We start from the raw sequence: 27,035 nt of genomic DNA, 5'->3' as shown, positions 1-27,035 counted from the left end.
TTTCGTCCCTACTCAATGCTTGTAGTTCTACGGACGTCTGCTTCACTAGGATTCAACGATCAAGTCAGAATTCCAGCATCGGAAAATTTGACTTCTAGCGAATTTCTATGTGGTTCTCTCAGTAAGGATGTTTTGGATTATAGAAGAAGAATTATTTTTTTTGTATTCTAAATGGCATGCAGATGGATGTATATATAATATGATTATGCTTGTTCGTAACAGGTACGAGGAAGATATGCATTTGTTGGGAGACATCTTCTCAGAGGGGTGCTTTCTTTCTGCGTTTTTTCACACTTCAGATGAAGTCTGTTGGTAAAAAAAATAATTAATTAATTAAATTTGAAATTAATTAAAAATAATTATTTAAATCCGAAAATAATTAATTAATTATATATTAATTAGTACACCCCAAAGCCCAACCCCAAGGGTGAGCCTAATTTTAGTCTCCAAGGTCTATCACTCCAATCACTTTCTATAAGGGACAAAGCCTTATAAATTGAGGAAACCTTTTGGAACTGACCAATGTGGGACAATAAAATTTCTACTCAAAATTTCCAACACCCTCAACATCCCCCCAACTTGCCTAACTATGAGTGCACACCCTCTTGGACTCTTAGAAAGTGTTGGTTTAGGAGGAGGGATTAAATGGAATTGATCAATATTGAAGAAATATGCGAAACGTAAATCAGTATAGTTTCTAGGTCATATTCTCCAATTGTGTGATATAAAATAAAATAGTAAATGATATTAACCAATAAGGAGATGTCAAGTCCAAAAATGAAATAAATATAAGCGGTTTAGGTGGTTTCTAAAGGTCAAACCAAAACCAAACCAACATGTAGTGGTTCGGTTGTAGTTTGATAATATTTCTAATAATAATTTCCAATGCAAAATCACTGAGATTGGTTTGATTTGGTTGGTTTGATCGTTTCATACGGGTGTTTTTGTTCAACTCTCTACTTAATATGATACTGTAAAGATCAAGTCTCTTAAACTGACCGGGTGTGGTTTGTCTCTTTGGGTAGAGAAACACCCTCACATTTACAACCTTACATTATGTATAACATGATGCCATATTGCTTGAACAAATCCGTTATTTTGAGTACAAGACATTTGTAAATGCAAACTAGCTAAGGTGTTTTTATCCCTTATTCTTTCATGAACATAATTAGATGCATGACAATTGAATACAATGATGTTGGAATACCCTACCTAAAATTTAACGTTTGTGTTTATTCTCTGTTTTGGACCGATCCACTTAACTGATTAATTGGAAGCTTGCTTGTCCATTAAAATACAAGCAGTTGAGGGGATCCTTCGGAAATCCGAATGACGAAGAGATCAATTGTTAAAACTAGCTGCTAAATGGACTTGGACATGGATTGATGAATACAGTTGGGCCAGAACAAGCCTGATATTGCTGTTCAGTAATCCACCGAACCTGATAGTTTTCATACTCAAATGTGATGCATTAATGAACTTTTTCAATGAGAGGTGCTCTCATAAAAAGATGGTCCGACATGACAAACATCTATTGATTAGTTGGGATAATTTTTGAACATGAGACAAATATTTAATGACTCAGTGACACCACTAGAACTACGCATTGGTTTCAAAAACAGTGAATCTCTCCTTTGATTTCTATAGTGCGAGATTTTTGCTTCCACGTCTATATTAATTTGAGTACTGTTTTCTCATGTGGAGATTAAGTTGTGATGTTCCTTTCATAATTTAGTTGAAACATTATTTAAAAGTGGGACATCTGTAGGGGCCAATGATACAAAGAGATTTAGTCATTTCATACTTCGTTAATTGATTTGTATGAGGTGGGGATACAAATTAAGATTCCTGCAATAGCTGGAAACCAACACTACGCATACACACACCAAACTCACATCAGAAAATACAGTTTTATGCTTGCTTACTAATATTAAACAAGGGTCCAAGCTAGGTCATCATATTCATTGCTAGCACTAATGAGTTGTAGGTATACAGAGGATGTGAAACTACCCCGTTGCTACAATGGCTTAATTAAGATGGTTACTTGTTAAGCATGCTTGGCATATATCTGCAGTCATAAATTAATTACTAACCAGCAAATTTTAACCCCTAGAATGAAATAAAATAAAATATATGATATTGTTGAAAAAGGCAGCCAACAAGTCTCATAATAAAATCCAATTCTAGGGTAACACCGTCACTTAAAGTTATAATAATTCACGTATTATATATGATATAGGTGTTGATAACATACATATTTATATATTAAGTTATGTTCATGATAAATGATAGACATTTAATAACACAAGTGAATTGTAATACTACATGACATCTTATATATAACACAAAGTAAAGTAATATTCATCACATCAAGAGTTTCACTATATATATTAACAATACTATAAGTAGAACTCATACTTACAAAGTTTAGACATATTTACAATATGGTTAACTAATTAATCATCATCATATCCCTGGTCAAGGACAGAGAGATGCACTATGAAAGAAAGTAAAAGAGAAAAAAGAGGTAGTATAACTAAAGAAGGAGCTGGCAGACAGAAGCAAGCCCAGGACGCTAATTGAATATTATAGCAAAACAGATTAATTAATCAAAGTGGCATAGATGCATGCAAATAAAGGTAGGTAGAGCTAGCATGACCACAAAGACTCTCCCATATTGGTCTGATCTACTATGTCCATAGAAAAAAAGGACTTGGTGGTAGCCGTTTGATGGTTACGATGATGATGAGAATTATCAGGTGCCATCTTTTGGTCTGGTGAGCAAGTAGTCGTTGAAGCAATAGTAGTGGTAGTAGGGAATTGGCCCATTCTCATGTGCACCACCTCAGCTTGTGCAATGGCCAATTGGGTTTGGAGGGCGTCGATTTGTTGCTGTAAAGATGATATTGCTCCAACACAACCGTACACTGGATCCCGGACTCTTGCATTTGCTTCATACACCATGGAACTCACTGCATCACTGCGTTGGTGCTCTGGTAATTCCTAAGTATGCCCATCAATGATGTCAATGAAACTTCATGTAATCTTAGCAAAGTAGATGTGATAGAATAAAACCCTAGCTAGAGTCCTTGTCCAACATGTATTGTAATTAAATGTAAATTCAGCTTTCCTATTCTCTAAGGAATCCTAATTCTTTGAAGTCCAACACCTGAGATGTACATATAAGAAGTTTATCCTGGGAATGAAATCTACAAATTCAATTCAATTCTACATGGTATCAGTTTCTTTTCTAAATGTCTAGGTCTATTTCCTCCCCTTTACCGCGCCCTATCCCTTACAAACCTTTATTTTTCCTTCTTGTGCCGCAAGTGCCCCCTAGCCACTTCTATGAAGTAATAATATTTGTGTAGACAAGCGCTTGAGAAAATGAAAAAGAAAAGAAGAAAGATCTTCTTGGGTGAGCTATTTTCACACTCTAAAAGGTTTGTATGATTTTGTTCGACAATGTCCCTGATTGACATCAAATATTGCGATAAAGCGAGACATTGATTGGAAAAGGAATAAGAAATAAGTTAAGCGGCGTCAAACATATAGCTGAAAAAACACACACACAATAAACATGTATTCTAATTATATAAATAATACATCACATCTAGGACAATACTTGTGTTTCTCCATGGAAAATGTACGTATTTCATTATTTGCAAATAACGTATCTTCACCGTATCAACTTCATAATTGGAACCATTCATTTTCTTAATCTTTATTTGAAAATCATCCCTTGAAAAAATTATTCGAATTGGAGGACATTTAGGCATCCAAATGTATTAAATAAATGAACAGTTTATCATGAATACGTTACTTGATACCTACACTGTCGATTTGTTCTATACATTTGAATGGCTAAACGACCTCTGATTCGAATGATTTTTCGTAGGAATGATTTTCAAATGAAGATTAAGAAATTGATGAATGATTTTGATTATGAAATTTTACCGATAAATATACATCATTCGCAATGAGTGAGATACATGCATTCCCACAAGAAAACAGAAGTATTACCATCCATCTAGTACTGAAAACATCTACCCCTATCTATAAACTTGTTTTTAAATTACCAAAAGTGTAATTATTTATAATATGTGCATGTTAAAATAATTAAAAAAATCACTATATAGCTCTTTTCTAGGTTTTATCTAAATCAATCTATCAATGGAATCAGCACATTAAATTCAGTTGTATATGTATGTACATGCGACATACACATATTATGACATACGTATTTATTACCAATTCTTCTTGGTCCTTCATGAGGCCACGAGCACTTGACCATGGCCATTCAAAGAAGCCGCGAGTATAAGATGTCATCGTGACATTATGATTGTGTAATATTTATGTTTTGAATTTTATTGAAACATTACAATATCTAATAGCTTTTACTTAGCCAAATAAAGAAAAGAATAAACAAAAGACAAACAGAATACTTACGCAGACAACAGATTTATCCTTTATCGTCATGTGTCTGCTCTCTGTTGCTTGATCACGAAGTAATCAAAATTCTAATTACAATTAAAAAATTTCCTTTTAATTGCTTTCATATACAAATGATTCATGAATTTGAGAAACAGTTGCTTATTACTACTTTTCGAAGAAGAATGATCAATTTTCTTATCAACGACCGGCGGTTTTCAACTGTATTTAACCACTATAACCGAGTAAAGGTGGAAGAAAGAAATGGAATAACATATCCTTTTCGCTTTTTTGAATATTTTCTTCCTAAAATAGTAACAAAGTATCAAATTCTTTGATAAAGATTCAAAATAAAGTAATAGCATGAATAGCAACTCATCCTACCAAGATAATAGATTTTTCCTTGGATGGAACCAATATATATACAAACAGGCTTATTTGTAGCAATGGTTCATAAATTTTAGTGAACTCATATTAGTTTCTTTGGTCATCCAATTTAAAAATGTGTTGACTATTGGCTATTTTCACTAACGCCATCTTTGTTTTTTGTTAAATCTATGGGTATATTAGGAAATTCAATTTAACTTCAAAAAACCACTAGAAGAAATTGAAAAACAAATGATAATTTATAAATTAATATCTAAATCTTAAAAGCAAAATGAAATTTGAACTATAAAAAATAAAAAATGAAAATGGTTGGACTTTAGCAACTTAAAATATTAGGCAATGCGATTTCAAAGTTGGTAGGAGATTGAAATGTGGATTGGACTTAAACAACCAACCAATCACATATTGACCTATGAAAAAAATGCATATGCATTCAATTTTCTTACACAAAAAAAACTGGTTTTTTTAGGTTTTTTTTTTCTTTCTCATTTTTCATTTTCAAATTCATTTTAGTTATCTAAGATAAAGTTTCTAATACACTCCTAAATTTAATAGAAAAATAAATGATGTTCGTGAAAAGGGCTAATGGTACAATACATTTCTAAGTTTGAAGCTATACGAATATTTCTAGGAGATATCGTCTGCAAATCAATTACTTAAGGAGCTGAGGAAATGGTCTTTTTATAGTTGGAGTGAAAGAAGAAAATTGTTTCATAAGATCCAGAAATGAATCATCTCCAGATCCCTTCCATCAAATCATTCCCATCAATTAATTTGAGCCCTTAAAATTTGATCAAACGGTTACAAATAAGGGCACATTTTAAAATTTATAATAACTTTAACTGTTGGATCAAATTTCAAAGACCTGAATTATTTGATGAAAATGATTTAGTAGAAGGGATCCGATGAGTATCGTTTTCCATAAGACCTTACTTTCCAAGTGGGGTATCAATTAGCCATCTTATCAAATACTTTCTAGAGATAATTTAATTCTTTAGAATGATTACTTTTCCTTTTTGTTTCTTGCATTGCATGCTTTTTCCTTGCCACTTGTTAGGTTCATTTAATTTTTCTCATCAAACAATTCAGATTTTTAAAATTTGATTCAACGGCTAAAAACATAGGCTCACTTTAAAAGTTATAATAACTTTAGCCGTTGAATTAAATTTTAAGGGTCTGAATTATTTGATAAGAAAAATTAGGTAAAAAGAATCCGGAAAGAATCCCTTTCCCTTACTATAGCTACCTATAATGTATGGGGTTCATCATTATAAGACATCAATAAGAGATAGAATAAAAGTGCTTTACATGCGGGTCCGGTATATATGCATGCCATCTCCTTCAGCTGTGATCTTACAAATCTTCGTTAATCTATGGCCAACAACTCAAACATTGGTTTACCTCCTAAAACTGATAAACTAATAATATCAGTATATTTTATGCTTTTTGGATCTAGTACTACAATTTAACCCTCAACTCACCCTACATGCTAGCTACAATAGTTCTGATGACAAAACAAGAAATTAACCAAGAAAAGACATGTTGCAATGTCCTTCTCAAGTCACTTTTTAATTTATTTTAGAGTTGACGGCCTAGAAGAGAACTGATTATTTTGAGTGAGGAATTTTTGACTGTCAAGAGATTGAGGTTAAGTTATTAAGGAATGGATCAAAAATTGGTGGATAGAAGGGATAAGAAATGCCCTTCGTGAGAAAGACATGTGAGGTGAATTTTGTAAATAACTCTCAAGTAGGAATTTACAAATCTTTTTTATATGCCTTTGTAATGCTCATGAGGGGAATTCGAATCTCCCTTATCTAACATTTTATGATTAGTTCCTTAATAGCTTTGACCTCAATTCCTTAAGATTTGGAAATCCTTCACCTCAAACATAGTTAAAGGTGTTCCTCAAAGCATTCTCGAAATAATTTCATAAAAATATCTGATTGAGGTAAGTACTGCCTTAGTTTTAGTTTATGTGAGAAGTTTATTACCTATCCAAAGCGGTAATTCCGTCTACTATATTCTTTGTAAAGAACTTCAATATACAAAATAAGATAAATCGTATATTACCAGACAATTCGATATATTATGTTGTGTCTTTTTAGTTATATAAAAAAATGGTTTGACCCATTAACAACAAATTTTTATTTGAATCTACGATTTAGATTGAATTTTTCCCAAATGTCATGAATCTGGCAAGACACAGAAGCCATAAAGAATAATGCTACGTATATATTGCACAAACTAATCACGTACGTACGTCTAGATAGAGAGAGTTGAACCTGTAGCATCTTGTTGACATTGCTAGCACCAAAAACCTTGTGGACACTGGCAAACTTCTGGGGCTCGTCAGCTGGAAAATAAGGAGCAAAAACACAGTCCTGAGCGCATCTCCTTCGCAGAAGTTTGCATGCTGCGCATGGAGACAAAGCACCTTGTTTTCTACCAGTCTCCTTCATTTTTCCAGCTTTGGGGGGGGGGGGGGGGGGGGGGGGGTGGGTGGGGCGGCCGCGGGGGCGGGGTTGGGGTTTGTTTTCCCTTACAGTTCAATTACAATTATTGGGACCAATTGGAAAAAAATAACCAAAAGAATCAAGATGTACTGTTGACTGACAAAAAATAAAATGGAGGTAGATTAATTGGCCAAATATTGACGGGTGTGAGAGAGGGAGGGAGAGGGGGCTTGAGGTGAAGTCGGGCAGGAGGTTATATAGACAGAGAGGGGTAGGTGACAGAAAATCATAGGAGGGTCCCAGAAAAGAAGAGGCCCTAGATTTTGTTGGACAAAACATCGTTTTAGATAAGATCTTTAGCCCCACCGCAATAATATAATTTTCTAGGGTAAATTATATTTTATCCTCTTAGATTTGGAATCAATTTTAATTTCTTATAACATCTTTAAAACATTTCAATTTTATGCATTTAATTATCAATTTATTTCAATTTCATACATCCGTTAGAAAATTTGTTAAGTAAATCGTTAAGTGATGACGTAGCAAATACGAAATCCACATTTGTGCTGATATGGCTGCCACATTTGTGTTATGTAGCAAAAAAATTAATTTATTATGCATTTAAAATATAATATTATTTACCCTATTAAAAAAAAAAAAACTAACCCAGAACCCTTCCCTTCCGCCCACCCCACCCCCAAGACCCACTTCTCCATCTCCTCCCTCTTCACCTTCCATCCCTTCTCTATCCCTAAACCCATTCCTTCCTCTTCACCCCCACCTTTCCTTCAACCCCCCACCCCACCTCCTCCACAATTCCCTCACCGCACCCAAAACCCTAAATAGTTGTAGTTGCACATATGGGGGTCGGAGGACTAGTGCTCGAAGCAGAAGAGCTCACCTCACTGGTACCAAAATCCGGTCAACCCAACCTTTCATGATCTCTGACACCTATTCGGCGATTAGCTTGATGTCGTAATCTCTGACACCGTCGTCTTCTGGAAAGTCTCAGCTGGGGCCTCGAAGCTAAAGGTGGGTTAGGGGTGAAGAGGAAGGAGTGGGTTTAGGGGAGAGAGAAGGGATGGGAGGTGAAGAGGGAAGAGATGGAGAAGTGGGTTACGGAGATGGGTGTTCTGGGTTTGTTTTGTTTTTTTATTTTTTATTTTAAAGGGTAAATAATGCATAAAAATTTAATTTTTTTGCCACGTGGCACAATGTGGCAGCCATTTCAGCACAAATATGGATCTCATATTTGCAACGTCATCACTTAATGATTTACTTAACAGATTTTCTAATGGATGTATGAAATTGAAATAAGATGATATGTAAATGTATGAAATTAAATTCTTTTAAAGATGTTGTAAAGAATTGAAATTGATCCCAAACCTGAGGGGGTAAAATGTAATTTACCCAATTTCCTAATTTTCATTTTCTTTTTCCTACATCGTCTATATAAAGCTTTTATTAGACTATAAATTTACACAGATTTGTCATGTTGGAGTTTCATTCTGGATTTTAATAGATTCCGTCTGTGTTTTGTAACCGACTAAATAGAAAGTAAAATATTAGTGGAGACTATCATTGTGGACTATCTTGTGTAAATTATATGATGTGGGATTGATGGTTGGACTTCTGTTTAGTGATAATTTAAAGAAGTCCGTCTGTCATCAATTGCTGGTACTTGACGTCATTTATTAATTATATCTTGATGTTTCAATTATTTATTTTTTTCTTCTTAATTTTAATGTATTAATTATATTTCATTATAATTTTCATTTTCATTTCATTCATCATAATATATTTTGTTTTAAACATTTCGATAAACTAATTTGTGTTATACATTATATTTTGATATACTTTGTCATTTTCATTTAAGTACATTAATTCATTTAATATATTTAGTATATTCATTTCGGTACATACATTTAGGTACATTAACTCAAAGGTAATTTAGTCAAAAGTCAATAAAAACTTTACTATTAAGCCATTTATCAAATTATATAGTTTTATTAATCAGGCATAGGTCAATGATGAATGGTAGATAGGCTTTAAGTCATTATAAATAGTTAGACTTTGATTCTTATATCCTTCTCTCTCTTTGAATGTCATATGGGCTTAAGCTGTTAGAAATACGGATTTAGATCCTCTCTGGATCAATTTTGTGGGAATCCTCCACCAAGCCGATATCTTATCCATTGACACAAATCCAATGGCCAAAATCTCTTATCTTTCCCCTTTTCCCCTCAACTCTTCTATTTCTCCCTCACTTTGAAGCTCTCAACCTTGAACTACCATTCCCCCAATTCCAAATTAAATCAACCCCACCTCAAAATCAACCCCAACATCACCACAACCCACCCAACCCATAACCCTTAATTGCAGGTTCCTTACCTTACCCTATCCAAAATCAGCCCCAGCACTGCCACATCCTTAAATTACAAGTCCCTAACCTTAAAATCTCAGGAGACGTTAATGAAACAACAAACAGAGGGGTCGTGCAAACCAGTGTCTTCTGGTTGCAGAGATCTTTTCCATAACTATGGAAGAATTATAGAGAGGAATCTCAAAGATGAAAAAGATGAAAGAGATGACAAATAAAAAGCTAAAATAGTAAGGGATAGCAAAAAATAAATCAGACTTAAAGCACAGATGATCTGCAATTGAATTTGGGGTTTGTTAATAGCGGTGGGGTGTGGCGGTGCAAGGGAGAAAGAGGAGTTGAGGGCGAAAAGGCTTTGGCTGTTGGATTTCTATCCTTAAGGAACTAATCTTAAGAGGATCTGAATCCTATAAATAGTTAGAACATGTATATTCTATCACTATCCTTTGTTTACATGGCGGAGTCTGCTTAACTCAAAAGAAAAAAAAAAAAAAAAAACAAGAAACGACACTACATTGCAATGCCTGAATCCAAATGTAAAAAATAGAACTAGGAAACTGACACTGCATTATAGTGTTTGAGTCTAAATGTAAAAAATAGAGCCAAGAAACAAACATTGTATTATAGTGTTTGAATCTAAATGTAAAAATTAGGAGTCGAGCGAGATATGAAGTGTAGGTCACGTGTGAGTGATGGAAAAATATAACTAGCTAGGAAAAGAACATTGTAGCGCACCTGAATCCAAAAGTAAAAAATTGAACTAGGAAACGGACACTACTTTGTAGTGTCTGAATCCAAATGTACAAAGGAACATGCAGGAAGCGTGTGAGTGATGGAAAAAACGAAATCAATAAATGGAGACTGCAACGCAGTGTTTGATCCGTATTGATTTATTTCAAAATATGAAATTATGAGAAATTGAGTGTTAGTTGAAGTGGGTACCAGCTGTATTGGCATATTTTGTAATTTTTGTTTATTTTAAATGCTTTTAAGTATCATGATTCTTTATATGTGTTGCACCCTCTCTCTCTCTTTATGGCCTCCATAATTGTTCAGTAAATTATGCCTTTAATACCTTATCAGCATGCTCTTGCCAGAAGTTAAGGAACTGAAGGATTGTGAAGGAAGCTTTCTTCTACAACTAAGGCTTTCAATTATTTTCTGCCAATTAGGTTCTTTTAAAATAAATTAAGATATTTGAAATGACCTTGAAGCATGAAAACATTCCTCATGATGCATGAAGCCCCTATATTTATATTTTCCTTTCAATTATATATATATATATATATATATTGATATTGCATATGTGTTCATATATTTTGTCAATATATATATATTTGTTCATGCAATGTGCAATTATGTTATGTGAAATTTGTGAGTCAAAGTATCGAAATTAATTTAGAAGCGATTAGGGTTTTTAACCCTAGAATTAAAAAAAAAACCTAGGATTTTTCACGGCTGAGCCGTGGCTTTATGCCACACTGCCAAGCCACGCCATAGCTAGGACAGTGCCATTTTGACGCCATGGACCTCTCGTAGCAGTCCCATGGGCTTGCTATCATTGCATTGCAACCAGGCCTCGGCCTGGGTTGGTTTATGCACGGGTCCAAAGCCCTGACCACTCAAGCAGGCCAACAAGCCTTTGTTGTGCTCTGTCCTTGTCTCAGCCCATCAAGCCATCAAGTTTTTCTTGTTGGGCTTTGCCTACACGCGACCCGACTGGTTTACAGCAACCTTTGCTTGTTGGGCTCGCCATCTGTCTTGGCCTGCGATCACCAAAGCCAGCCTATGTGGCTGGGCTTGCCTACAACCAGCCCACAACGAAGCCAGCCCTCGCTGGGCTTTGCACACACTCATCCTAGGCCAGCTCCATGTTAGGCCTATGTACCCGCGCCTTTTGTGGCCCACACACCAGCAGCTCTGCTACTGGGCCTGTCCCATACACACAGCCTATGGCTTGCATCCATGATTGGGTTGCTCTGCAGCCAACCCGTAACCCATTAAACCCCTTTTGGGGCCTTACCCCCCACATGGTGCCTAAGCCCATCAAATTGGGCTATAGTTTTAACTCAAATGTTATTATTATTTTTGCTTCTATGATTAAACCTGAATGGTTACGATCTATTGAATTAATTAAAGTGACCAGTTATCCATTAATCTGATAATTAATCCAAAATTATTGACCTAAAGTTCACTTTTTGGCAATTAACAATTTAATAAATTATTTTGTTTCTTTGAATCGTTGACTATCTTTCATAATCCCGATGCACTCACACTTGGGTTCTTGAAGTAATCCACAAATTCACTACACTTTATTGTTTATTGTCTTCTATGTTCTTGCAGATACCCCTCTTTTTATGAACTAAACGTTCATAAACTAAATTGAACCTGTAGTTTCAAATTTAGTGCCTTTGAACCCGAAGTTTTCATAAAACAAATACACCCATGAAAACCAGACGTTTTTTTTTTCATGAAAACCATGTCTTAGAACTCGAATGATCTAACTTTGATGCTTATGGATATTTTATTTCTTATAGCACTATTCACAATCTTATTCCCTCCATTCAGTGGATTGTCGAACCGTCACAAGTTTGATTTTCCTGATTTGGACGTTTCTAATATAAACCACTTTATGTGAGGTACAAGATGTAAATCTCCACTTAACTATCAAGAAGCTGAGAAACCATTGAAGCCAACAATGGTATAGAAAAGCTGAATAAGCCTCCGTCATGCTCTTCATTCGAAGACTTATGCCTGAAACATTATAAACGGAAGTACCTCTCAAACGAGGATTCCATGGCTCATTGGCTCGCTCATACGATTTGTCTGATCATGTAAGACATTGCCTGAAGCAAACCATGATTACGTCCATGAATGAGTACGATTTTGAAGTTTATAAATCTGATCGAATTTTGACTGGTACTTTTCTTGTCCTTCCAAGTTTTTAACTCACTCCTGAAGCAATAGTGTAGAGAACGAAAGTTTACCAAATTCTTGGATTTGATTACTACTATAAATATTAGAAAAAAAGGTATAGACCCAGCTTCGGCTATAGTCTACCAAACGGTATAAACCCAGCTCGGCTGGAGTCTACCTAATGGCTTGACCTAGTTCGGTCAAGGCCTACCGAATGGTGATTCCCAATTTCAGCTGGGGCCCATCGAACGGTATTGTTCTGCTTCTGCAGAGGACTACCGAACAGACCCCTTTAGCTTCGGCTGAAGCCTACTGAGCCTAAGGTTGGATTTGTCTCTCTCACAATCCAATTTTGAGTTTGTTTTTTACAACATATGGTATAATCAGGGCTTGTCATGGTGTGGCATCATGTTCGACGTGTGATCCTTGGCACCTAAGACATAAAAAACTTCAAGAATAAGGGATATTGTTCCCGAACTTCAACCCTGCAGCATCTACTGCCATCTCAATGGAATAGATCATTGGTTATGCACCTGTTCGTGCCCCTACCAATGTTCTTAAGGAGTACCATTCTAGTAGACAATATGTGAGACTAATTTTGCTCCACCAAACACCGTTAGAAAATCAAAATTTTGACATGAATGTCCATGTTGGTCGAATCCACCTTAGTAACCTTTTACTTTGTGAACATTTTTCTATGTTCTTGGATTCACGTTTGGTGTTTGTTTTAGTTATGGATAATCTTATCGATATTGTCCTCCAATATGAGTTAATTGAATCATGTTTCTTGTATGAATGTGGGAAAGTTAATAGTTTGGATGAATGTGATACTATGCACACTAACTTTGTACCTAAAATCACATCTCTATCAACGACTTCAGGTCTATCTAACCTGATTAAGAGCATTGGCACGCTCCTCGTTGTATGAATGGTAGTGCATTACCATTTAAGAGACCTTATATTCTCCCTGTTTTGGAAGAACGTCGTTGAGTCTTAAGGATATTTGAGAGAACAATGATCATGAATGAAACCATTGAAGAAAATAGAGTGGAATATCTTTGCACCACCTCCAAAAATGAGCCTGAAGCTTTGATTTAGGGCAATAGGTTGTCTCCTAGTTAAGAACACACCACATATGGCCGATCTAAAAACTTGGTGGTTGAGCAATTTACTTGCTTTGGCATGACCATTTGGGACACTTAGGTTGAACAATGATGTTACGAAGTAAGGATCTTGTGCTTACAAGCACAATTTGCCAAGCCTGCTCGTTGGAGAATTTCATTTTCTACATCATCCCTCGCAAGATACAAAATCACCTTTTTTCACAGTGGAATCAGGGGAATATATGTGGACTAATCCAACCAAAGTACGGAAAATATAAATAGTTATGGTTTTGGTTGATGAATTGACAAACATCATCGATGTTCGTCCACATACATCTTGATCCCCGTATCGTTCAAGTGTGAAAAGAAAGTGTGATGAATTCTAGCTTTCAGAATGTTGCTCTAGACGCATTCCTCTGATCTAGCTAAAGTGACGAGATCTTATACCAGTTGCAAACATGCCTGCAAGGATAGACTTACTTAACGAACGTCGAGTCAACATCCCCGAAGGATGTGCCATCCCTGTTGAACAGTCTGGTACACCGACGGATAGCCAATCAATTTGTCTTAACCTAAAGCACGACATATCACTTGGTTTATAGGATTCACTTCCCTAGAAGATGAAGGTCACGACACAACAATGAATCCATACTAATCGTTGTCTCTAATCATTTCTATCTCATGAGATTATCTGGATTACTCTTGAGACTTGAAGTTCTTGGTCCAGTATACTAGTTTAGATGAGATAATGGAATTGAAATAAGATTATCATCGATGATGTTTTCACTTGTATGGTAGTTACCGACATAAATGAAAAACGACGATATCGAATCGTGTTCCGTTGATTGGTGACAACGTAGAACTTATTGGACAACCAAAATCACAATCTAGGTTTAAATTCCTTACCAAAGTGTGTTTTGGACCTATCATTCCTACACTGCACAAGGCAACCTTGTTATGTTACAAAAGGGAAAGGAAGCACAATGAGATGAATGAAATAGTGCAATATGATGCACGCCTTATGGTGCAAGGTTTTTCTCAAACGCCTTATGATTGATAATAGCATTATGAAATATGGTTAGTGTTTCTCCATGGGGATATAGGTACAGAGATTTACATGTAAGTTCCTCAAGAATTACATGGACTAGTTCAAATAGTTTTAAACAATGGAATACCCTCTCAACTCGTTTGAGGCGGTCACTTATAGATTGAAACAATCCAACGGATGTGGTATACCCATCTAAGTGATTATTTGAGCAGTCAGAGATATGAATAAATGCCCTTGTGTGTTAAACTATGAAGTCTTATTCTGAATTGTTAGTGTTACAGTTTATGATAAATGACATGAATCTCACTAAGACTCTAAAAGAGCTTGACAAAACTGCACCTGAAAAAGGAATTTGAGAGAAAGGATCTTGGGAGAACTCATTTATACCTTGACCTAAAGTTCAAGTGTTGTTTTGACGGCATTTTGGTCTACCAGTCAAACTACACCCTAAAGATGTTACCTTTGAGTATACCTATGATCTTCCAAATGCTATATGCAAATGAAACCCTTGAAGAGGTTATTAAACTTGAAATTCCATATTTGAGTTCAACTTTGCACTTCGTTGTACTTAGCTTATTGTATTAGACAGGACATCTCCTTCGCTGTTGATCTATTGGTAAAGATGCAGCATTCGCCTACATGCAACCACTGATTGGTATTAAAGACATTTTTTCACCACCCTAAAAGTACTACGAATTTGGGCTAATCCCAACACATCCTGAGTAGATTCAACCCCTTTGATCCTCAGATGATGCTTGCCTTGTTTGTCATGCTGACGCTAGTTACTTATCAAACCCACACAAGGCACAACCCTGAATGGTTATGTTTTTACCTTTATGGATATCACAAAATCTTGGAGGTCCACGATATGACCTTAGTTGAGAAACCTTCGAATCATTCTAAGACTCACCTCACTTCACTACACCACACGTGAGACATGGTTAGGAGTTCTTGTTGAGCATATTCGAAGTAGTTGTTGTTTTTCATCCATCGTTGAGTACTAACGACGATCCATGAAAACTATGTCGTATGTATCCACTCGACCAAGACGTGATACATCAACAAAGTCAACGACAAGACATATTGCGTCTACATCAGTAAAGCATCAGGAGATTGAAGTCATGCAAGTCAATCCCAGACAACCTTGTTGACCTTTACACGACATCACTGCCGAAGTCAACCTTCCAGAAGTTTGAACGAGGAATTGGTATGCCTAATTATTTGTATGCAATACTTGTAGTTCTCATTTAGAAGTTCTGTCAAACGCAAGAGGAGTATCCAAAAGTATACTCACTTGATCTTAATGTACTCTTTTTCCCTACGATTAGAAGCATTTTTCCCACTGGAATTTTGCTACCTAATTAGGTTTTGATGAGGCACCCATCTTGGGCTGATCATACCTTTGTGAGCTTTTTTACTTGTGTCCAAAAGACGTATAGTTTTGACTTAATGCAACTTCTTACTTTTCTCCTTAGCCTATGGGTTTTTCTCCCACCTTGGGTTTTACCATAGCAAGGTTTTATGAGTTTTACCTTTTATGCATTCTTCCGTTGATCTGAGACTCACATTCGCTCATTGTGCCGACGACTTCATCAATTGTACTTACTTCATCGCTGAAGACCTGATACACCATTTGTTTGAGTATTTACACACTTAATGAGGAATGTTGCAATCCTATTAGATTAGGAATGTGACTATGTAAATCCTAACATATTTAGAATATCCTTATGAGATTCTACCATATCTTTTAGACTAGATATTATCCTATTAGAGTTGTAATCCTATTAGGGTAAGGAATTAACCTTCCCTGCTACTATAAACAAGGGCACAATCAGGTGGAATAGAATGCACCTCACAATTACACATCTCTCTCTTCTCTATGTGTGCCGCACCCCCATTCTCTCTATGGCTTCCATAATTGTTCAGTAAATTATGCCTACAATAGTAAAAAAATATGTATAACAATTTATTATATATGATGTTGTTAGCACCCCAACAACTTGGTTTAAAAAAAAAGGGTAATTTTAGTTTACTACCTTAAAGTATCACGATTTTCAAATTTTCATATATAAGTTTTTTCATCCCAGTGTCATACCTAAAGTGAGTTTTGTGTGATACTTACATCTGTTAAGTTTTTCGTGAGAACCTTCATTAACCTGTGATGTGGCATGCATGTGGACAATGAATAGGTGCCACATGTCAATCTAGCCCCACGTGGACATTACAACAATAACAAAGCCTTTTCCTACTAAGTAGAGTTGGCTATATGAATCCTAGAACGTCATTGCGCTCGGTTCTGTGTTATGTCCTCCGTTAGATCCAAGTACTCTAAGTCTTTTCTTAGAGTCTCTTCCAAAGTTTTCCTAGGCCTTCATCTATCCCTTCAGCCCTGAACCTCTGTCCCGTAATCGCATCTTCTAACCGGAGCATCAGTAGGCCTTTTTTGCACATGTCCAAACCACCGTAACCAATTTTCTCTCATCTTTCCTTTAATTTCGGCTACTCCTACTTTTAACTTGGATACCCTCATTTCTAATCTTATCATTTCTCGTGTGCCCACACATCTAACAAAGCATCTTCATCTCCGCTACACCCATTTTATGTACGTGTTGATGCTTCACCGTCCAACATTTCGTGCCATACAGCATCGCTGGCCTTATTGCCATCCTATAAAATTTTCCCTTGAGCTTTAGTGGCATATGACGGTCACATAACATGCCAGATGCACTCTTCCACTTCATCCATCCAGCTTGTATTCTATGGTTGAGGTCTCTATCTAATTCTCCGTTCTTTTGCAAGATAGATCCTAGGTAGTGAAAGTGGTCGCTCTTTGGTACTTCCTGATCTCCGATCCTCACTCCTAACTCATTTTGGCCTCCATTTTCATTGAACTTGCACTCCATATATTATGTCTTTGATCGGCTTAAGCGAAGACCTTTAGAGTCCAACACTTATCTCCAAAGGTTAAGCTTTGCATTTACCTCTTCCTAAGTTTCATCTATCAACACTATATCATCTGCGAAAAGCATACACCAAGGAATATCATCTTGAATATGTCTCGTTAACTCATTCATTACCAATGCAAAAATGTAAAGACTTAAGGATGAGCCTTGATGTAACCCTACAGTTATGTGGAAGCTTTCAGTTTATCCTTCATGAGTTCTTACAGTAGTCTTTGCTCCATCATACATATCTTTTATAGCTTGGATATATGCTACTCGTACTCCTTTCTTGTCTAAAATCATCCAAAGAATGTCTCTTGGGACTCTATCATACGTTTTTTCCAAATCTATAAAGACCAGTGTAAATGCTTTTTCCTATCTCTATATCTTTCCATCAATCTTCGTAAGAGATAAATTGCCTTCATGGTCAAGCACCCTGGCATGAACCCAAATTAGCTGTTCGAAACCCATGTCTCTTGCCTCATTCTATGCTCAATTACTCTTTCTCAGAGCTTCATTGTATGACTCATTAGCATAATGCCCATATAGTTCATGCAATTTTGTACGTCGCCCTTATTCTTGTAGATAGGCACCAAAGTGCTATTTCGCCACTTATTTGGCATCTTCTTCGTTTTCAAAATCCTATTGAAAAAGTCTGTGAGCCATGCTATACCCGTCTCTCCCAAGGCTTTCCACACTTTGATTGGTATATCATCTAGACCCACTGCTTTTCTATGCTTCATCTTTTTCAAAGCTACAACCACTTCTTCCTTGCTGTTTCGGCGGTAAAATGAGTAGTTTCTACACTCTTTTGAGTTACTTAACTCCCCTAAAGAAGTACTCCTTTCATGTTCTTCATTGAAAAGATTATGAAAATAACCTCTCCATCTGTCTTTGACCATGTTCTCTGTAGCAAGAACCTTTCCATCCTCATCTTTGATGCACCTCACTTGGTTTAGGTCCATTGTCTTCTTTTCCTTTGCTCTAGCTAGTTTATAGATATCTAACTCTCATTCTTTGGTATCTAGTCACTTATACATATCGTCATAAGCCGCTAGCTTAGCTTCTCTCACAACTTTCTTCACCTCCTGCTTCGCTATTCTATACCTTTCACCATTTTTATCGGTCATATCCTTGTATAAGGCTTTACAACATTCCTTCTTAGCCTTCACCTTTGTTTGTACCTCTTCATTCCACCACCAAGATTCCTTTTGGTGTGGAGCAAAGCCCTTAGACTCTCCTAATACCTTTTTTGCTACTTTTCGAATACAACTAGCCATGGAATCCCACCTTTGGCTAGCTTCCCCCTCTCTATCCCACATGCATTAGGTGATTACTTTCTCTTTGAAAATGGTTTGTTTTTCTCCTTTTAGATTCCACCATCTAGTCCTTGGGCACTTCTAAGTCTTGTTCTTTTTTCTCTCTCTTTTGATATGTACATCCATCACTAATAAGCGATGTTGATTAGCCAAGCTTTCTCATGGTATAACTTTGCAATCCTTACAAGTTATACGATCCTCTTTCCTTATTAGAAGAAAATCTGTTTGTGTTTTTGATGACCTACTTTTGTAGGTGATCACACGTTCTTCTCTCTTCTTAAAGAAGGTGTTGGCTAAAAAGAGATATATGCCATTGCAAAATCCGAGATGGCTTCCCCATCCTCTTTTCTCTCCCCAAAACCATGGCCACCATGAAAACGTCCATGGTTGCCTGTCTCCTTGCCCACGTGGACATTGAAAAAAAAAATTAAAATCCCAAAAATCCCATGCTTTTGTTGCTACCTTGCTTGTTGGAGAGTCCATGGAATCCGCTGAAACCACCACGCCCATTTTTACGGACTTGTCTGCTCACCACTTTGAAGTACGAACCTGGAAGCTATAACTTGACAGCCCAAATCTCATCTTGTTTCTTTTCTACCTAAATCACCCAACCAATCTCGAACCACCACGACCCGCACATGTTGCTGCTCGACTCGTCGCCTATCACCCAGATCCCGGTTGTGTATGAAAGGATCAGAGGAGGGAGATGGGTCGGGTTGGGAGGTGATGGTGAGGGAATGATGGGTGCGAGTTGGGAGAAGGAGTGAGGAGTCGTCGTCGTCGGTTGCTCTCATTGATTTCATCGTCATCTTTGAAGCCCAACCCTTATTTTCCAAGTTCCATGGCTACAAGCTTTTCTAGGTCCCATCACCATTGCCCAATAGCTTTGCCATCCCACCTAGAACAAAAAATGACCTAATCGCCTTGCCCAATTGCCCTGAACTGTGTGGCACTTGACGACATTGGGGTTATCAATGTTGCGGAAGATTTGATCTCGCGACAAATTTGGAGAAGCACGGTTCAGGCTTAGAGAAGTTGATGAGCTGTTGGCCACGCTGTGGGCCTAGCTAGGGTCAGGCAGAGGGAGAATGAGTGATACAACAAGGGAAGACGATGGGATTTTTTTATATTATTATTTTGCCAATTTTTTTTTAATTTTTAATTATCCACGCGGGGCGACAGTGGCACGTGGATGCACAGTCATCGTCCATGTGTGCACCATGTCCAAGTTTTAACAGAGTTCTAAACGGCCAACCTAACGGAACTATGAATTTAGGAAAGAAACGTAACTTTAGGTATGACATTGGGATGAAAAAAACTTAATGTATGAAAGTTTAAAAATCACGATACTTTAAGGTAGTAAAATGAAAATTACCCTAAAAAATAAATTGAAAAGGATGATTGCGTTCGATTAACAAAAGACAATATGTCTCCTTACTCCAAGACTTACATGATATTGTCAACAAACATGTTTTAATCAATATGGAGTGCAGTTCCTCTAAATACATCAAACTTCCGCACTGTCTTATTAATCACAGTAATGTAATCTGAAAATGCAGTTCCGGTCTCTTAACTCTTGGCAAGGATGAAAGCTAGATAATGATCAGGACAAAAGAAACAGTGAAGGCCTATGGTGCGCTGAAGGTTGATTAATTTAGTCATTTGGCTTCTCGGCGGGAAGGGAATGAATTTAGGTGAAAGCTTAATCAAAAGTGACCTTATCTACTACAACCAACACAGACAAGTCGAATTTATTTTAACCCTGGCTCGTTTTATCTTTATCTTTTGTTTCTGGTTCGACTGGTTCTTTCCACCGAAGTAGGTGAAAGCATGCAATATTGTAAATTCTACTAAATGTGAGAAGGAGGTGATCAGAAAGAAAGGGCATAATAGAAAACTGCGCCACTGCATGCATGAGGTCAACATTGGTTACATGATATACAGTCAGTCCGAGTCATCATATCATGATGATCCCTCGTCGTCCTACTATATAAATTCGTAAATTTTAATAGTTGGACAACTACTAATAGTCTTAACTAACAAGTAACATATATATAAGGACACATACACTTCAGATCACTTCCAGTGTTGGAAGGCCCTTAGGGCAACTGCCTATTAAATCCCTTCCAGTGAATAATAACTATCTTTAATGAACAGTAATTGTTTTTTGCATTTCTATCCTTAAACTGAATAATCATAACAATAGACAATAAAATATTAGTATTTTTTATTTTATAAAATAATAAAAAAATAATTTTATTTTTAATTTTGGATAGAATTTTTAATCGTTTCGTTGTATCACATTTCATTAAATAAGAAATTACAACCCAAAATACTTGAGAAAATATAAAATTGTGGTGTAAAGTGAAAGATAATGATAAGATATTTATAGAAAAATTAAATCAACTTTTTTTTTAATTTTTTCGGATTTTTTTATTAATTGTTTACATTTTTTTTTATAAATTTTTTACATTTTTTATTAATTTTTTTACATTTTTATTAATTTTATAATATGGCTGACGTCATCTTGATGTCAGCCCTACATCAGCTTGCCCTCAAGTGCTCGGGCCTTGGATTTGCAACTCCCCTATCACACGGGCCCCCCTTAGCCAAATCGCCTGCATGGGCTGGAGCAAGGAAGGGAGGGGATTGGGTTGAAAAGGTCCTCGGTCCACCAGGCATTTGCTACCGCTGGACTTGCTCTCAATACGGTTGAGAAAGGGTCCCTTCCTATCCCCAAAAAGACATATGGCTCAAGATATGTTCATGTTGTGTAATTTGTCTATAATCATATTTAAGTACGGACACAGCTTGACTCCTTACTATATAATTTTTGGACAATGTTATTCTCTCATTCTAAATGTTATCTCCTTAGTCTCATTCTAAGAGTAAAAATGACAAATTAAAAGTGTGAATAGCAGCTTATATGTTTGATGAAAAGAACTTGCGTAAATATTAATCATGATGATAGGAGAAATATATATTTATACATGTTGATTGTGCTTTGGGTAGCTTAGTCTTAACTTGATTCGTAACTAAGCTATAGCTGTATCTCTAGAGGTGGGTGTCTCCTATTAATCTTATTATAATTGCCTCGTAGAGTCATAATAATTCTTAGTGACCCATTGCAAGATCTTGCCAGGAGCTTTACATACAAATAGTACAGGGATCTTATTTGGTTTTACAGAAAGCTAATAAAAACCCTAATACTAAATTCCAACTGATAAGATATGGATGACAAGATGGGAATCAAATTTGCAAATGCAACACACAAACTAACACTTTGATTAGTGGGAATTTTTTAGCCAAACATCATTATTTTATAATATGCTTTGCTGATCTCATCAATATAGAATAATTTTTCCAGGCAAGTAACATCAATGTGAGAGCGAGTGCTTTGACACCAAGTGTTTTTTATCTAGTTTCCACGGCAATCCTGCAATACTAAAAGGTCTTCAAATTTAAGATATTGAATTAGTCAAATAATTAGTGCTGCAGTCTTAAACAAATCCTAATATGATTCATCAGCTAATAATCTGAATTAGACGCTTGTGAAAACATACAGATGATTATCAGGTGTAGCTTTAAATAATATATAGAAAAAAATATGTGTACGATACAAATCTAACTACGAGCCCACCATGGAATCGATGAACTTGCCTAATTTTTATTGCTTTCAAGGGGGAGATTGCGTACTGAATAACTGGGTTATGGAGTCCGGAATGTTAATTTACCAACCTGCACGTGTAGGTGGACATATATGGAGTGGAGCGAATTAGCGCATCTGCATATATTAGTAAGCAATCATGAGCCAATAATGGTCAAGAAAATCATATATATATTGAAAATTGACAACTGGAGAGCTAACTTTCATTGATTTAACACATACAGGAGTAATTCATTTTTTTTAAATAGAATTATTGGTTCAATAATACACCAAATATTCTTAATGTGAGGCTCTATTTAATTAATGGAATGAAAATGTGACCCATTGTTTAGGATTCAGCCAGGGTTTATGATATTGAAGTGTTTCACTGCTAGAAAAATTTCCCTTAACTTGCGACATAGCTAATTTGTGGTTTTTAATCCAAATTTGTGAGAGTCACCCTGCGGCAGGTGTACACAAGCTCTCATGTTTCATATTTTAACACTTGCAATATGTGAATTTGGTTACGATACTTAAGTATTTAGTAGTATTATTATTTAACTATCAGATATGTTGTAATGGCATCCAAGGCGTATATATAATCCTTAGATGGTGATAGTACTAAATACTAGTAAGTAATTTATCAATTATATATTTACCATAAATGTAAAGCAAAGAGCATGGCTAAATTGCTCTGATAGTCCCTACATGTAGTTTACTTAAATTTTCACCTTTCATTCATGTTTTTTTATTTTGTTGCATTTTCGTCCCAATATAGTTTATTTCATTAGCATTGTTTTTCCAATTCGTCAAATGAACTAAAAATACAATATTTCAAGTTGTTAACGCATAGTCCTTTTCGACTTCTAAAATCATACAGACTTGAGAAAGGCCCAGTAAATGCCCAAAGATGGAAAAGAAGACCAATACCCAAAGAACTGAAAGAAAACCAAGGCCGATGGAACTAAAAATGGCAACTCCGAGCGCTACGAACAACCACTCAATGGTTTGGTATACCAACTAGCAAAGAAGTCCAGCACTGCCTCATAAAGTACTTTCCGACCGTTGGCGGCAAGTTGGCAAACTGGCAACTTTCTAGTAGGAAACCCTAAGGGCATGCCTATTCGGGCACCAACCTCAAACCACGTGTTGATCATCAGTAAAGGGTAAAAGCCTATGAAGGGATGTAAAGGTTGTTAGATTAAGCGCTTGGGACATGGTACTGTTGATTCATCAAAGCCAAGTAAGGAGCTCAATATGTGTTGGCCCAAGAAAAACATGCGTTTAGAGCTAAACAAATGTCACTCCCGTGACCACGTGTCAGCTAAAGAATGGAGGAGCAGCTAGCAAGTCATGTCTACGTACTTGGTTCATTAAATGCGAAGAGTGGAGTACTTGAGCCTAAGACCTTTTAGGCTCACTGAGTAAGGGTAAGTACCTCTTATAAATGGCCAAACACAAGAGAGGAAAAGAGATTAATTACTATCGAAGACTTCTTGTAACCAAGTTTCAATATATATACAAGCACTATAGTGAACATAACCAAGTTTTTAAGGGTGAACCGCCTAATCTTGGTTGTCAAGTAATTATCATAGTTTTTAGTCTCGAGCCTACAAAGGGCCAACCATATTGGTATTTGTTAACCACCCAGTTTTTAGCATTAACACAAATTGGCTCTTTCAAATGAGAATTTGTGCACAAAAAAGATGGAAAACTGACTTTAGTTGACAGATTGGATAAAATGAAAAAAGAACGAAACTAAAAGGACAAAAATATAACAAAAGTAACCATTATAAGGATGAAAATGAAAATTCTGATAAACTATACTATTAGTGCAATATGATCAAAGATAAATTCCTCCACATACGTTCTAGTCACGATTTACTAACCCTAATTAGTAATTACCCAATGTATTTCATCCAATGATCTTAATCAGCTTCATGCGTTTGATGGTTACTTCTGTGGGATGAATCTAGACTTGCATGGATTTGACTTTGTACTAGATATTGCACATCAACTTGACTTTGAAGTACTGCAGGTTGCATTATTCGGTGGTTTTCTTTCCTCTCAAGCAAAACTAAACAAAGTTAAGGTCTTGTTGTTAACTTCTTAATATAATGCATGGTTGGTTTATGTCACACGTTTGATTTGTTGAATCACATTAAAGATTCAAAGCAGACTATTTAAATGCTTTAAATTAAAGAAAGAATTATTTAATTTTAGTGGTAATTAAATGCACATCTTATGATGACAGATAAAATGTGAGTTTCTTTCAAGAGCCTTGTCACATCGCATCATATATATGCAGCTTTGTCTGTGGGGAGTGGTGCATATGCCTTCAACTCCTCTGCGCCTTTGCTGTCTCACTCCACCGAAAGCTTAATTTGCATCAACGCGCTAAGCTTTTATTTATTTATTTATTTATTATTTTTTTGTTAATGGGAATTTTTAGATCAAAGTCCAAAAGGGCCATAGTACAAAGACTTCGTAGATGTAGGTGAGAAAAATAACAACCGCCTTGCAAATTGACTAAAGTACAAACAGGACGTCATTTTTGCATTCAACGCATGACTAAAAGTTCTTATCCATATCCAAAACAAAAAATTACACATAATGTGTTTCAGCCCAAAAGCTAAGACCCACACAAAAGGCTCAAAAGTGATTGTGGAGCAAAAAATAATCGAGAAAAATGTAGAGGCGACACGTGGATTCTAGGGTTAAAAGGACAAAATTACCCTCGAGGAATATCGGAACTCCTATGTGCGAGTAGTGGACAATCATGACTCAATCAAGGTCAAAAGTGCTTAAAATAGGTAATTATTCAAAACCTATTTCATCCATCCTCATCAAATCTTCTCTACAATGTAATCCCCAAATCATTCATTTCAAATTATATTAATTAGCTAATTAATTGATTTATTACCCAATTAATATATTAATTAGCTAATAAATTGTGAATCACACCCAAAAAACCATCCAAGTGGCTGGTCCCCATCTCTCCCAAAGGGGCTAGCCATACCCCTATAAATATCACCTCATTTTCTCCAAAAACCTAAGTTTACCAAACAAAAAAAAAAAAAAAAAAAAAAACACTTTTTCCTCAAAATTTTAACTTTAGCATTGGAGGTTCTTCGACCAAAGCCCCCCTTTCATCGTGGGCGCGTGAGGCTTTTTGACCTAAGGTGTTATTTGTTTTGTAAGTGCAGTTTTGTCCAAGAACAAGAAGGAAGACATTTGCATCCACAAATTGGTGCTTTCATTGAGAGTTGAGCCACACACTCGTAGAAGACTCTTGCATCTAAGGTTTTTTGTTTCCTTGCTTATTTGTAGATCTTTCATACGTTCTTATTCTTGGAATTTTTATTTCTAAAATTCCTTTGCATAAAAGAAAAGTATAATGCCAAGAGATTCGGAAAACCTTGATGAACAGAAATTCTAACGTTCAAGGATTAAGACCGCGACGATCTACAAGGCTCAACACAATGATGAGTGGAGCAGCACCACCCTCATGAGGCACCACCGTGGCAACCACCATGGTGGCTAACCACAGCGCCAAGGCCACGGCCCAAGCCGTGCCACTTCAACCTTCAAGGGCCCAAGCCTTAATCGAGCCGGCCCTTGCCGTCCAAACCCAACGTGTTGCTAAGCCAAGCCCAAGCCTCGCACCAGCGTGCACTACACGCCGAGCAACCCACCCTTATGCCCTAGCCTGTTTTTGTGACCCAACTTGCTCTCGTGGCTCTCTAAGCAGCCCATATTAGTCCAAGATTATTCCAACCATCCCGACTTCAAATTTCTGGGCCCACGATTGAATCCGGAGCATTCTCACCATGCTTCTCCGCGGATCTGACAATCTCCAATTCAAATCTCCCACCCAGAGCCTACTGCACTTCAACTGCTCAAAGAGATGCATTCTTTCCAAGCTCTTCTAATCGGAATGGCGAACAACACTTGTCTCGACAAGTCATAGAGTTGACAAGCGCCCTTGCACAATAGACGACCTTGGTGAATTAACTCTTGCAACGCACTGAAATCCAACGCGCCCTAGATGAGGTGTCCCGAAGTAGGACAAGGGCAAACAAAGAAACTCTCCAGCAGCATCCCAGCAAGCAGCCACTCAACCAGCCATGAATCGAGCATTCAGGTAGTGTACATTCTCAATTAGGCCCCCGATATAGTGTATACTCCCGTCTTAGCACGCAGAAGAGCATGCACTCTAGACTAAACCCACGGATAAGTATACACTCACGATTGGAGTCACACTCTGATAATCAACATGAGCAACTTTCCAGGCGAAGTGTTGATTCGCGGCTAGGCCTGCAAGAAGCATCTTTCACATCACATCGAAAGTAGGCAACACAACGGACTGAGAGAAGCTGTAATGCCCCAACCCGAGAATTTGTATTT

The 27,035-nt window shown here is 36.6% G+C and overlaps 1 protein-coding gene across 1 annotated transcript; it reads right to left on the bottom strand.

Annotated features, from left to right (window-relative positions):
• Nucleotides 1-2,360: 2,360 nt before the first annotated feature.
• On the bottom strand, nt 2,361-7,489 carry LOC125472381 (LOB domain-containing protein 4-like). The gene is made up of 2 exons (XM_048573724.1): nt 7,104-7,489; nt 2,361-3,003 (listed from the first exon to the last, which is right to left on the bottom strand). Exons 1-2 carry the CDS (start codon nt 7,278-7,280, stop codon nt 2,650-2,652), a joined length of 531 nt encoding a protein of 176 aa, XP_048429681.1. The 5' UTR covers nt 7,281-7,489; the 3' UTR covers nt 2,361-2,649.
• Nucleotides 7,490-27,035: the final 19,546 nt, after the last annotated feature.

Source organism: the organism of the source record quoted next, unplaced genomic scaffold, assembly GCF_019419815.1.
Source record: "Pyrus x bretschneideri cultivar Hongxiangsu unplaced genomic scaffold, Pyrus_bretschneideri_v1 Contig7, whole genome shotgun sequence".
NCBI classification, from domain to species: Eukaryota; Viridiplantae; Streptophyta; class Magnoliopsida; order Rosales; family Rosaceae; genus Pyrus; species Pyrus x bretschneideri.
This window is presented reverse-complemented; position numbering and strand designations above follow the sequence as displayed.